At 36.5% G+C, this 12,090-nt stretch overlaps 1 protein-coding gene and 2 pseudogenes across 1 annotated transcript; 1 reads left to right on the top strand and 2 right to left on the bottom strand.

Annotated features, from left to right (window-relative positions):
* Positions 1-96: 96 nt before the first annotated feature.
* On the top strand, positions 97-890 carry LOC120179579 (annotated as a pseudogene).
* Positions 891-1,789: 899 nt separating this feature from the next.
* LOC120179578 (very-long-chain 3-oxoacyl-CoA reductase 1-like) lies at positions 1,790-2,784 on the bottom strand. The gene is made up of 3 exons (XM_039185144.1): positions 2,705-2,784; positions 2,518-2,566; positions 1,790-2,044 (listed from the first exon to the last, which is right to left on the bottom strand). Exons 1-3 carry the CDS (start codon positions 2,782-2,784, stop codon positions 1,790-1,792), a joined length of 384 nt encoding a protein of 127 aa, XP_039041075.1.
* A 6,592-nt stretch (positions 2,785-9,376) lies between these two features.
* Positions 9,377-11,363, bottom strand: LOC120179594 (annotated as a pseudogene).
* Between the last annotated feature and the right edge of the window lie 727 nt (positions 11,364-12,090).

Here is a 12,090-nt window from a genome sequence, read left to right as displayed (position 1 = left end):
ATAGAAAAACAAGAAAGTAAAACCAATCTCTTTTATATCCAGTTATAATGCTGTAGTTTTCATCATAGAACGAGCTAGGGTTCATTTCATGCAAGCATGAAGATTACAAAGACGATACCTTCTATATTGAAGTACTTCCTCGTAATCTCGTTATCGCTCTTGCTCTTCGTTTTTCTCCAGAATCGCCGCTCCCAAGCCTTACTTGCTACCATCGCCACCGCCGTCGACCACCCTCCTCCCCCTCCATATTCCGCCGCTGCCTTCTCCGGTGACCTCAAGATTAGACGCGGCTACGCCGCCTACGAAGCCTACATCCAACTCGACAAAACCCTGAACCCGAAACTACGGAAAATATGGACGACCCGTGATTGGGACCGCAAGGTCAAAGTCTTCTCCAGATTCTTCAGAGAACTGATGGACGAGAACCTGTTATACAAATCCTCCTGTTATACAAATCCTCGAAGTCTCTCTCCATCGGCGCCCGCGTCGGCCAAGATGTGGAGGCGCTCAGACGTGTCGGCGTCTCCGACGCCGTCGGCATCGACCTCGTCCCTTGCCCGCCGCTGGTCGTGAAAGGTGACTTCCACGATCAACCTTTCGACGACGACACCTTCGATTTCGAATTCTCCAACGTCTTCGACCATGCGCTTTACCCGAAAAAGTTCGTCGCGGAGATCGAACGGACGTTGAAGCCTGACGGCGTCTGCGTTATACACGTGGCATTGTCGACACGCGGCGATAAGTACTCAGCCAACGATTTGTATAGCATTAAACCGTTGACTAAGCTTTTCCGGCGATCGGAGCTGGTTCGTGTACGTAAAGTTGACGGCTTTGGGTTAGACACCGAAGTTGTCTTTCGTAAGAAGAAAAAAATGATCCAAGGGTGGTGATTTGATTTTTTATTATGTAGTTTTGATAAACTAATTAATAGGATAATTAATTAATTTTGGGATATATCATATTTAGGACGTGTACTTTAATAAAATATCAATGAAATACCTATCTTTTAACAATTTGTTAATTTATACTTTGATAAAATATTGAGTAAATTATACATTTAGTACCTAACTATCAGTTTTGATTTATTTAGTACCTAAATTTTAATTTTTCAAAATCATACCTAAACTGTAGTTTTTGTTTCATTTTAATACACCTGTTCAAAATTAACGTTAAATTTTTTGAAAGTTTAGGTACTAAAATGAGTTAAAATTGATTATTTATGTACTAAACGTGTAAGTTTTTAACGGTGGGTAATAAAAGAAACAAAAATTAAACGTTAGGTATGGTTTTGAAAAAATTGAAAATTTAGATACTACAATAGATCAAAACTGATAGTTTAGATACTAAATGCATAATTTACCCTAAAATAGTTAGTGTGATATCTATACTTTGTTTTGGGAAGAATGATATTTATACTTTTAAAATGTTCAATATAGTACCTATATATCGTCAAACGTCTATTATAGTATATGAACCATCACTTTGTATATTATTATTGTACATGAGTTAATCATGCCATTCATCTCAAATTATATCTAGATTTCAAATTAGTCCAAATGTTTAGAACATTCTAATTGAATCCTCTAACTTTAATATTATTTCAATCGAATACTTCAATGGAAGTGTCACAAACTCGCAATGTCATTGCCAATGCTTGAAGACAAAATATTAGAAGTGATCATAATTAAATTTAAAAACATGAAGGGAGGAAAGTACATCTGAAGAAGTTGGAAGGAGCCAAAAGCACATTGATCCTAGCAACCTACAGTGTAGACTCAGCAGGGTATTTTCATTCCTTCTTCCTAGAATCTTTGAGTTGTCCCCTCTTTCGAATGCCGAGACAACAGCGCAAACGCCACGCATCAACCACGCTTTCCGGCAGTGAATGAGCCAGGTCCCAGAGGATGGAATGGGGCCAGTAGGGCGTGCAACGAGATTCATCGACTATCCACCGCATGGCTGCACGAGCATACCCGTCAGTCGACGGAACAAAGAAGGACGATCTTCTGATTGGCGCCATTTTGGTTGCGACGTACAATGGAACCTGCATTAGGATACCCCTTGATTGATCAGAGAATGCCGATGCATGAGAGTTCAACAGGGCTCGATATTTGCGACAATGTTGAGGTACAACATCTGTGTAAAGCGATAGCACTCGTCAACTGACCTATACACATCAAACTCATAGAAGCTCAACTTTAATCCTGTGATCATACAAATGGATAGACTTCCCAAACCAATTTAGCGATAACCCTCCCTCTTAGATGTCGATACTGAACAATTTCGTTAACGTTTCAATGCACAGCCAAGAGAAATAGTAGACCAATGTTACTGGAACTCTAAAGAACCTCCAAATACATGAAATTAACTTCGAAAAGACTACCCATACTTGCATCCGACACTCTCACCCGAATCAAAATAACACAGATTTAGACTAACCCGTATCTGGAATCTCACCTATGGGTTCAAGTTTCAACCTTTCAATGTAAATCATAGGCATGTATCAGCAAACATTACCTGACACTGAACATCGATCCCACTGTTCTTGTATTCAACATAAAGGCACCTAGAGAATGATCAATATACCTGAAAACAATACCATCAACTTTAGTAGCTAAAAGAAACAAAAACCCAAATTTTAACTATGCAAAAAATGTTAAAACCACCTTAGTTAACTACTTCAGACGACACTGTTTACAGAAACCTGGGAGACCTTATCATGTCTTGTTTTGACTGTTCAGCTATTGTTGTGGCAAAAGGGTCCTCAAAGTTTTCCGAAAACATCAATTAAATCCCTCTAAACTTCTTGCATCCAATTGAGCTCTCTACTTGACCATTTTTAATTAAATCGAGAAAGTGAATCAATTAAGTCTTTTTATCAATATTTTTTGGTTAATTTGAGGTGATTTAAGATAGTATTTATTTTAAAAAAATTAGTCTATTAACAAGACATATATATATTATACATATGTAATTGTTCGAACCCGAAACATTTAAAGAGAATAATTTTCTATTTTACCACTCAAACAACTCAATAGTCTCTTCTTTGATAATATTGAATATTAAATCTTATTATATTTTTGAAATAATATAAATATTCTATAGGGAAAACACCATCTATACCTATGGATTAAGGGTGTTCAAAATTCAGTTTTAACCGAATTAACCGATCGAACCGAATTAGTTCGGTTAATTCGGTTGGCCACCGAATTTGTTCGGCCGGGGAACGGTTAATGATTTTTTTTGGAATTCGGTTAACGGTTAATTCGATTTGAAATCAGTTAATTAACCGAATTAACCTTTAACTATAATTATATTAAGAGACTTAGCCAGCCCAATCCATTTAAAACCCAAATCAATATTAATTAATTAAAATAATTTCAATACTAAATGCAAAATGTTTGAATCAAATTAATTAGATATTATTTATAATTAGATATTATTTAAAATAATTGTAAATTGTTTTTTAATTAAAAATATTAAATTCTAAAATTCTAAAAAAATTGGTTAATTCGAAAATTAACCGAATTAACTTAAATTTATTCGATTCGGTTAATACTTTCAAAAAAAAGTTTGGTTCGGTTAACGGTTAAAGAAAAAAAAGTTCGATTAATTCAATTAAGGGTATTTTGGTTCGGTCGGCCACTGTTTTAACCGAATGAACACCCCTACTATGGATGATAGATAATAGTATATCATACATTAAGCTTAACCTTATGTTTGATTCCTTCAATTCTATTTTATACACAATACTAATGAAAAGCACGGTAATAATACCAACAAGTGGCTAGTACAGAAAAATTTTATTGGGTGAATCAATATAAATATAAAAAAAATTGTATAGTACTAAAATTAGGTCACAAAATTTTAATTTTAGGATAAAAATTTCATCCGTAGATAAAATCGTTGGTTAACAAACGATTAGCGTTTTAAAATAAAGTTTCTTTTTACCCTAAAATGAAACATTGGAAGCCTAAATACTCTAGAAAAAAACTAAATTAGAGTGACTATTCAGTCAAAAATTAAAGTCTTTTTTGCCTTAAAATGAAACGCTAGGAGTTAAAATATTCAAAAAATAAATAAATAAAAACCGAAATGATCATTTTGATAAATATTAGGGATTAATTTTGACATTATACCTAAAAATTTATCTAACATAATTTGTATATATTTTTAAATTTAAGATTTTTATAACTATATATTTAAAGCAAATCTAGAAAAATATATCCACTAGACCAATATATTTTTTAACATAATTTATACATACTTTTATTTAAATAATATATATATATATATATGATATTTTGGGACCTGGGTGGGCTATGGACTAGGTAAGCCTACCGTAGAAACGCCCCTGATATTAACGGGGTTGGTTCAAGTGGTAAGTCGTTTGATATTGACAAAGCAAGTTTCAAGTTTGAGTCCTTGTGTATGTAGAAAATTACCACTGGGAGACTCACCTATCATAATTAGGTGTACGACGTGGATTGATCCGAATTAATTAAAATAAAACCCTGGAATCCTGAGGGGAAAATGAAAAAAAAGCATGGCAATTAATATTCACATTGATAACTTAGTTAGCATGGGGCTTAATTATTTAATGAGTTCAAACACCGCTTATACATAAATATAAACGTTTATTATTAAAGAATTGAAAGTATTTATATATTACCGTTTTTATTTATTTATTAATAATATGGGTTAAGTACAATGTATTTTGTTAACGGCAACTCTCAACCTCTTGACATTAAATGCTCACACCCCTGACATCTATAGCGCTTGAACCCTGATCTTTAAAAAATAACAACAATTTCTTTACCAAAGATGTCACTTCTTGCTATACCATTTAATATTTAAATCAATTATTGCCATGCATTTCATTAATATTGTATATAAGTAGAATTGAAGCAACCACACATACATAATGTATATGAATGCAAGATATATCATTATCTCCTCACCAATAAATATAAATTTTATGGTAAAATATACGAATGGTTTCTGATTATAGGATAATACTTTATTAAATCTCTTAACTATTAAAAATTATAAAATGATCCTCCAATTATAGAGTGTTACTTTATTGAGTCCATCGACTATCAAAAATTACAAAATGATCACCCAACTATTCATTATGTTCCAACTCATCATTTTTCGTTAAAAATTTGATGGTAGTCGATATTATGAGTTGAACTTTAATTTGTTGACCGTAATATGATAAAATTTGTTCCCAAAATCTCAAACGACTATCACATCTCAATCATCATATTAACGTCCAACTTAGACAGTCGATAATTTTTTAACGGAAAAAGACAAGTTTAGAATATAATGAATAGTTAAGTAATCATTTTGTAACTTTTAATAGTCGAGGGACTCAATAAAGCACCACTCTATAGTCGGAGAATCATTTTGTAACTTTTAATATTCGAGGAACTCAATAAAGTAATATCCTATAGTTAAGGATCATTTGTGTACTTTATCCTAAATTTTAATATAATTTTTTAGATTTAAGTTCAAGTACCGCATATACAAAATATAAACGTTCAACTTTTAGGAGCGCGTAGGGTTTTGTATTTTATATGAATGTTTCTTTGATGCCGACTGCTAGGGCGGTTGGTGACCAAACGGTAGTAATGGAGGGTATAGAAGATGATCCGATGGTGTTTGAGCAACTGGTGACTTCGATAAAGATGGGAGATCAGGAGTTGGTCTTGTCGGGTGGAGATATTCGTGCATTGGATGAGCAGCAGATAGTGCAAAATGTTCCAAGCGATGAGCAGGTTGGTAGAGTCTCGTACACCGATATGGTGACACGGACTAGTGGAGGAGATCAGCCGATTAGCAGCGTATTTGAAAATGACGATGTGTCGTTACAGGATGGGGATATTATTATTGATAGGACGGGATTATTCCCTCGAATCCAATTTTCGGATAGGGTGCATGAGTCTATTGATAAAAACATGAGCTTGTTGATTATTGTCCGTTTGTTGGGGAAGACAATTGGCTATTCGAGCGCTGTGGAATAAGATAAGGCAACCTCAAGATAATTTCCACTTGGTTGACTTGGATAATAATTATTATTTGGTGAAACTAGAATGGAGGGACGATTATAATAAAGTCTTCACTGAGGGACCCTGGGTTGTGTTTGGTAGCTACCTGACGATTCAACCCTAGAGTCGTAGCTTCTTGACATCGGATGGCCATCCTTCTCAAGTGTTTATTTGGATTCGTCTCACGGGGCTTCTGTATCGCTATTATACGAGGTCGTTATCTAATGCCATGGTAGCTGAAATTGACCAGGTAGTAAAAGTGTACTACAACACCAATGCAGGAGAGATGGGAAAGTTTACGCGGTTCGCTGTTGTTGTTGATCTGATTAAGCCTTGCTTTCATGTATTGGTATTGACGGGTTTATTCAACAGATAGAGTATGAAGGGCTGCAACAGATTTACTTTAAATGCGGTGTTTGTGGACACTTCTAGGATTTATGTGGGAAACACGTGGAGGCGACGGGTGAGGTGCCTGAGGAGCGGGTTGATTTCGGGATAGCACATGATCCCAATCTGTCTGACTCTCGAGATGATTATTATGGTCCATGGATGGTCGCGCCGAGTCGTCTTCGTAAACCAAAGAAAAGCGTTGTTGAAGAGAATGCTACCAAGGAGATTGGTTAATAATCTGCCTACAAGGGTTATGACTGGCTCAATGGTAGCATGTAAAAGGGGAAGGATGTAGTGAGGGACGAGAGGCTAGGTAGTAAGGAAGGTTCGAAACTGAGTAACTCAAGAAAGAATGGTGCGTTGACTACCCATGATTCAGGTACATGCGCAGGAAGGAGTGCCCTTAAGGACATATCGGGTAATGTACTCAATTCACATTCCACTGCTAGTTTGTCTGAAAATTGTGTGTTTCAAGCTTCGAGAGTTAATCAAGAATTTCAAGTGACGTTTCATGAGCCATCTATACCGACCGGGAAGCATGTCGTTGTCTCGATTGACGACTGTTGTTCATCATGTCGATGAGTCCATGGTTCATGATGAGGAGACTAATGTTCAGACAGAACCAGCGGCCGAGGATGGCCAACCTTCTCGAGGTGTTATTAATGTTTAATTGTTTATTTTGGAAAAATCGGGGTGTTGCGAGCCCATCCTATCGTCTTTTTCTTGGCAACACCATGAAGACTTTGGCGTTATTTTAAGGACCACTTGGAGGCGAGATGAGGCGATTGGTACTAATTTACAGCGATTGCAAAGTAATATTGAATTGTGGAATAGGGATGTTTTTGGGTCAATTGGTAAACGGAAGGCTCAATTGCTGGCGCATATCCATGGCATTGAAAAAGCTTTAATGCATCGCCATTCGGAGGCTCTGTTGGCTTTAGAGTCTTAACTTAAGGATTATTTGGAGGTTGTCCTGAGAAGAAAGCCTTTAGATGTAGAAATCCAGGTGCAATTGGTTTATTCACGGGGATCGTAATACAAAATTTGTTCACACTAGCACCAAATTGAAAAGACGACATAATACAATCGATATGCTTTGTTTAGAGAATAAAAAATGGTGTACGAATTCGAATGAGCTGAAACGTGGTGCAGTTCATTTTTTTTGGCTCTATTTTCCCGCCAAGGGTTTTGTAATGTTGTGTATCCTGTTCGGGGTTGGTTTCCAATTGTTAATGGGGAGTACATCAATGTGCTTGATGCGCCGATTGTGAATGCGGATGTACGTCAAGTGGTCTTTGATATGGGTCCTTCCAAATCACCTGGCGTGAATGGTTTTCATGCATGGTTATGTCAACAAAATCGGGACGTCGTTGAGGATAGTGTTTGCCAAGTGGTGTGTGAGGCGTTTGAGAATGTAGTGTCGGATAGTCTGGGGAGAGTATAAGCTTTCCCAGCTAGTGTCATCCTCTCTTAAGAGGACTGTTTGCTCTCGGCTTTGGGTGGGTCTCTCCTTGATTTGGTCGGATGTTTGTAGCGGACTGGAGTGGAACGTGGGTAGTGGCAACACTGTCGATTTTTGACGGGATTCTTGGGTTGGACAGTTAGGTCATTTAATGAAGCTCAGAAAAGACCAGTCGGCTGGTGACCTGCTGGTAGAATCAATCACCTCCATGGTGTCGGATCAAGGTGAATGGTAGTGGGATAAGATTCTTCCGGTTCTCCCGGATGAAATTTTATTACACCTGACTACCGTAAAGCCGCACTTGCCTCTTGGTGGAGCTGACAGGCCAGGTTGCGTGTTGGAACTGAACCGTGCTTTCACTGTTTCTAGTGCTTACAACAGTCGTTTGCCTTCTACGGGAACTCCGGGTAATAAGGTTTGGTCTCTTATAAAGCAGTATCCAGGATTACCGCGGGTTCGGATGTTCCTTTGGGTACTTTGTAAGGGACGCTTAAAGACGAATATAGAACGTATGCGGCGTCACTTGACCGATAATGGTAGTTACGGACTTATTTCATGTCTAATATTATCGAGTCTAGTATCGTGCTCCTTTTACATTTAGAAAAATACTCGAAATATGAACTTGGAAACTATGCTTTTGTTGCAGACGATGTTGGATAGTGGTGCAAAGTTCATTGTGGTTCAAGGACTAACACCAGTCGGGTGCTGGCCATTAGCCAAGTTATTAGCTCCCCAATTCGCCCAGGACGAAATGGGTTGTTCTGCAGTTATTAACAAAGCCGTAATGGTTCACAATGATCAGCTACAGAAGACATTGGAAGAGTGTCGGAAAAACAACCCGACGCTATGATAGCATATGCTGACTATTATAACGCATTCAAGACGATCATGGGTAACCTCACCGGGTTTGGTTTTTCAGACAGAGTCGACACATGTTGTGGCATCGGATGTGTACTCAACTTCAGCTTGGACATCCTATGCGGCATGCCTGGCACAAGCACTTGCAGCAACCCAAACGGTTACGTCCATTGGGATGGACTTCATCTTACAGAAGCAATGCATAAACAAATTGCTCGTCTCTTCCTCAAGGATGGCTTCTGCAAACCGCCTTTTGCCGAACTCGTCGACAAGCATCGCAGCTTACTTCAAGCCACTCAACCGTAGGCTCCCTACAGACAGCGATCGAGTCCCATGGTCATCCCATCTTCACACAGGTGAAGCAAGATTGATGTACCATATACTTCAGGATCCAACAAATCTGTATCATCCTTTTTTTTAAATGATACGGTGGCGGCTTTTGTCGCCCTTTCTTATTATATTTTCAATCTTCATGGTGTTCGATTTGTGTTGCTCGGATTTTTCATTTCTCATCACGTAATTACGTGCGTTACGCATCCAACAGATACTAAAATCATTGAAAGTAAAATAAAACGAAGTAGACTCGATAGAAAAATGAGGTAATCACATACTCAAGTTTCAGAAATTACAACTTCCATTATTAATTAATGATTATACACCGATGTTCCATTGATTTTGAAAAGTGTAAAATGGGAGAAGTTGATAGATTTCACTTACCAGACCCTATTTACATTTGATGGTCGGCGATTTCTCTCTGTACACCATTTTCTGAACTACTTTGAATCAAATCAAGTACTCATAATATACCAAGAAATGTGCATCCGAGCAGTCCTTTGGAAGGCTGTTGATGTAGAGGTAGAATCGCAACAAGTCCTCCTTGGAAAAAGTTTCATTGTCGACCACATCATCATTGCAGGTAAGCACCCATAAGTCTTCGGAGTTGACTCTTTTCAAGCTACCACGACAAAAAGGGCAGGATTCCGATTTCATGTTCCTATAATTTGGAATGAAAACAGTCAAGGATCGAAACTTCAAAGCATGGAAACACACGAGGAATAGACTGGTTTCCGATTACCAATTTCGGTAGCATTTGATGCACATTGCATGACAACAATTTGGTAAGACCATTTTGGTGCAAGGCTCCAAGCAAATCCCACATTCATCTTCCCTTTCCCGATCAACGTGCCCAAGTCTTTTCTGGCCATAACTATCTATCGTAGATCGCCTTCCCTTATAATCATCCAACTCTCCCAAGCAACCATGGAGCTCTGAAGAGATGGCAATATAACACCTACAGCTCAGTTAATTAGAGAATGGGATGATGATAAGGCAAATGAATCATAAAAACAGCAAATTTTAAGCTCATAAAACTATGAGAATACACACGCTTATTATATGCTTACCATAAAACTCCCTAATTGTTGCCTTCCTTCCATGAGCAGACAACTCTGATCTCCATCTGCATACACCTATATAGCACATAAGACAGAAACGAAGAAAGGGCAGATGTCAATAAGTACGGAAATAACAGGAGCCGCCGTCCTTTAAGAATCGAAATAAGCTGGGGAAGATGGATGAACCTTGTATACAAGTACATGGAAGAGGTCTTGATATCTAGGGAGTAGACATATACATGAACTATCCATCCATTGCAGCAAAAACAGGAAGAGAGGGGCCAACTGGTTATACACCAATTTCATTTGAAGATGAGCACCACTCTTGGCCCTCGGAATCGCAGCAGCCCTAAAGCCCGAATAACACAATCGGTTACGAGAAAAAAAAACGTAGACATCTAAATGACATTCTAAACCAATCATCTAAGCAGATCAAATGGCCTAAAGTTAGACCAAAGATTAAAGGCCAAATTCCCCAACTTTTATTTGTTTTTGAAGTAAAACCTTGTCATGAACATACAACATTGATATACAATTAAATAGCAGAAATTCACTTCAGCTCCTATAAGCTAAATAGTCATCAAAATACCAACAAGTCCAGTAATCACAATACCAAAGATTATAAAAATTAATTCATCATGATTACGATCATCAAAAGCAGCTAAAGCAACTAATAAACAGAAACAATAACAGTTCAAAAAACCCATTACAGGGATGGTGAAGATAAAGAAATCAGAACACTAAATTCGCCAGAAAACTGAAAACCCAGAAAAGAAAACTTACATAGAATTAGCATATTGAACATCAGCCTCTAGTATTTTCAAATAGTCCTGATAAGAAGACCTGGAAAACTGATAATACACCATCTCTCTCTATCTCTCTGTTAGAAAAACAAAAAACAAAAACAAAGAATCTACAAAAATAAAGCAAGTGGTTCTTCCTTTTCTGAGAACCTAATCCCCCAAAAACAACACAAAGAATTTCTTTCTTTTTTCTGAGAAAAAAAGGGCTTTCTGTTCTTTCTTAGCCTCTCCTTTTGTGATTACAAAGAAGGCGGCTACTAGGAATGAAACGTATATATTATACTATTAATTACGCTTGTGCAGCAAGAAAAACAAAACCATTATATATTAATAATTGTTTTCAAACTTCAACTTTTCATGGTTCGAGAAAGAACAGCGTTCGTTGATTCTTCTCGATGATGTAATTTGCTTTACTCTCTGTTTTTCATATATATAAACCTGTAAAGCTTCTGTAATACATTCAACGAGTGAATTAATCTGTCTATTACTATTATTAGCGAGTTTGATGGGCATAAAATTAATTCTTAAAATGAATTGGATTCGTTATAGATCATGATGGATTTTAATCTCAGGTTTTTTTATGTTGAAATTATCTGTGCAAAATTCAATCTTTATTAACCTCTTACCCAATTAAGAATATGATATTTCATTTATCAATCAAACTATTAGTGTTATTTTTATAGTAGTTTGATTGGTTTTCAATTGATAATTTATTTTTTATTTTTAAAATTTAATAAATTTAATTATTTTAAAATTTTAAAAATTCATACATAATATAAAATCTTACGTCAATCCGAACAAGTATGTATAATCTCATAATAAGTTTAAATGCAGGTGGAACACCCCAAATCGTAGAGGGGTGATGTCGGGTGTTGAATTTTATTTTTTAAATTACGATCTAGACGATCCAAATTTCGATAGTAAACTACATGTTTAGTATTTAAAGTATCACTTTTATTCCGTTTTAGTACATAAACTTTTATTTTCTTCAAAATCATACCTAAGTTTACTTTTTGTTTCATTTTAGTACCTCTTTAAAATTTTAGGTACTAAAATGAAACAAAAAGTTAACAATGGAGTACTAAAATAAAAAAAAGTAAACTTTAGGTATGGTTTTGATTTCTTTTTGTGTG

This window comes from Hibiscus syriacus, unplaced genomic scaffold (genome assembly GCF_006381635.1).
Source record: "Hibiscus syriacus cultivar Baekdansim isolate YM2019G1 unplaced genomic scaffold, ASM638163v2 tig00112429_pilon, whole genome shotgun sequence".
Taxonomy (NCBI): domain Eukaryota; kingdom Viridiplantae; phylum Streptophyta; class Magnoliopsida; order Malvales; family Malvaceae; genus Hibiscus; species Hibiscus syriacus.
This window is presented reverse-complemented; position numbering and strand designations above follow the sequence as displayed.